The following is a 2,573-nucleotide window of genomic DNA, read 5'->3' on the forward strand; positions in this document are numbered from 1 at the left end:
ATATTGAAACTTATAAGATAAGTGATCCCATGGAACATCTTTGACATCATGAACATAAAACATCTCATATTCTATGATAAATTATATGGACATTATTCTCATAGTTATATACGTCTGTAAATTAACTCCACTTCTTTTTCAAATTGAATAGAAAAAGGTTGATACTTCATAAAGGAAAAATATCTAAGTCACTAGTTCCATTGACCATCTTTGACCTTGCAAATATCGAAAGTCTCCTATTCTATCTTAAATCATATGAACAATAACCTTTAAGTTATGATTTTCTTTTGTAAACCAACTTCATTGACCAACTTACATAAAGATACTAAAATCAAAATTACAACATAGACATTCATTTAACTCTTCCAAATCAACAATTTCCTTCAAGACAAATGAAAAAAGAATACCATTTTTCAATGCAAGATTAATCTAAAAGTAAAAATTATCATATTTCAAGAAATATAAAAGATTCATGTTAAAGTCTTATAAGATCTAAACTTATAACCTCTCTTATAAAGTTGTCTATCTTAAGCTAGGGCATCTTCTAGTGTGACCATTTAAGTGATTGTATTATTAATAGTGCAATTATGATTCAAATTGCCACTTGACCCCAAATAAAACGTGTTAATACTAGTTTGAATCCAAAATAAAAAGGGTTAATGCTAGTTTGAACCCACCTTGATTGGGATGACTTGAACATCATACACTAAGGCTAGACTTGATTCCTACACTAAACACATTAAATAGCCAAACATACATTTTCCACCCTAAATTTATAAAGTACCAAAAAGTATACTCACAAGACCATATATCCTTAAATTATCTTGGTCACAATTAAAATGAACATCATGCACTTCACACACTAAGACATTCCTCAATTAAACATATTAAAAAATAAGCAAGCTTAACACCTAGGTGTACTCATAGACTATATATATCCCCACTAAATTATAGACGTGGCTATCCTCCCTACAAATTACACCATTAACAAAATTTCAAAAAATCGAAAATACAATGATTTATAATATTGTGTTCGAAAATAACAAATTTTTTGATAAGATTTCACTGTATTTTCGTGAATCTGAAAAAGAATTATGTTTGACTTCTTTTTTGTCTTTGGTACATTTTGTGTGGAGATTATTGAACGCCCTAAATTACCTTGTTCACACGTTGAGTTTACCAACTAAAAAGAACTACCTATCCCAAAACTGATCCTTACCTGTCGGTCATGGGAGCCCTGTAGAAGAAAATGAAGAGTAGAAGAGTCATGAAAGACCGGGGAGAATCCCATGCTCCCACCAACCGTTTGTCCGGGTCTTGAACAACACAAGGCAGGAATCCATGGCCGCACAATGAAGCCAAGTATATCTGCTTACTTAGACTCCAAATTCCGTGTATAAAGGTTCCTACATACAAGTGTCACATATTCGTGCCGCCCACCACGGGCCAAATGCCGTCGCCTTCATTACCCATTGCCGACGCACTCTGAACAAACATTTAAAACCCCCCCCTCCCACCATTAACTCAACCCCTCTTCACTCCCTTTTCGAAGAGAGGAGCAAGAAACATGAACAGGAGCCAGTCAATTCATGAGAGGCTGAGAGTGGGCGTTCATACGACAAGGAATGAAGAAGACAAGGTATCCTTTGGCTGCGCAATCTCGCCCAGATTGATCAAGAGCAAATTACGGCACTCATCATCATCATCATACGAGTCGGAGGAGGAGGTTTCATCAGGCAGCCCTCGAGATGTGAGGGAAGGACACCTGGCGGTCTACGTGGGGGCCGAGCGGAAGCGCTTTGTTATTCCCACTTCTTATCTCAGCCTCCCTGTGTTTCGAACGCTGCTGGAGATGGCGGCGGAGGAGTTCGGCTTTGTTCAGAAGGGCGGCCTCACTTTGCCCTGCGACGTACAGTTTTTCAAGCAGATTTTGAAGCTTTTCAAAAGAAACGATGCGGTTTATAAACAGATGAGCCTCAACGATATTGTCAAATATGTTGTTGTAAATGATAGAGAGCGTCACTCAGAATCAGATGCTCTCTGCTCTTCTAAGTCTCTCGGCCCCCTCTTCGGAGCCTCTCCGCAGAAGTCTTTTGGCTAGGCCATGTCTTCTCTTTTAGGGTTTTCTTGTCTCACAAGGGTTCTACTGTATAATTGGTTAGTGAATAGAAGGGTTCTTCTGTATAAGGCTCACTATTTGTATATTCTACAGATGGAGTAACAAGTCTAATTTTGGAAGAACGTTTTGAGATTTTATGGTTATATATATTTGCTTTGGAATGCTAGAAAGACTAAATGATGTTTTATTCTAGAGGAGTGCTACAAATTATAAATACCATGATTCATTGTTCTTTATTTGGAGATGCTTATTTGCTGTTATAATAGCATTTCTTATTCATAAGATATAATAAATTTTTCTCTTTTCTGAACATGAGCATCAGATTGGATTGTCATGAATCATTATTCATGAAGTATCAATCATTGTTCATGAATAATGGATCAATCTCAAAGGACCCTTTGTCTACTGTGCAGTTAAAAGACCATCTAAAAGGGATAACATTTCTTGTTCATAA

At 36.5% G+C, this 2,573-nt stretch overlaps 1 protein-coding gene across 1 annotated transcript; it reads left to right on the top strand.

The window, feature by feature from the left end:
* Positions 1-1,299: 1,299 nt before the first annotated feature.
* Positions 1,300-2,241, top strand: LOC149572291 (uncharacterized). Its single transcript, XM_089813508.1, has one exon. It carries the CDS (start codon positions 1,568-1,570, stop codon positions 2,099-2,101), a length of 534 nt encoding a protein of 177 aa, XP_089669634.1. The 5' UTR covers positions 1,300-1,567; the 3' UTR covers positions 2,102-2,241.
* Positions 2,242-2,573: the final 332 nt, after the last annotated feature.

Source organism: Cupressus sempervirens, chromosome 2 (genome assembly GCF_028749045.1).
Source record: "Cupressus sempervirens isolate cs-2001-9-10 chromosome 2, ASM2874904v1, whole genome shotgun sequence".
NCBI lineage: Eukaryota > Viridiplantae > Streptophyta > Pinopsida > Cupressales > Cupressaceae > Cupressus > Cupressus sempervirens.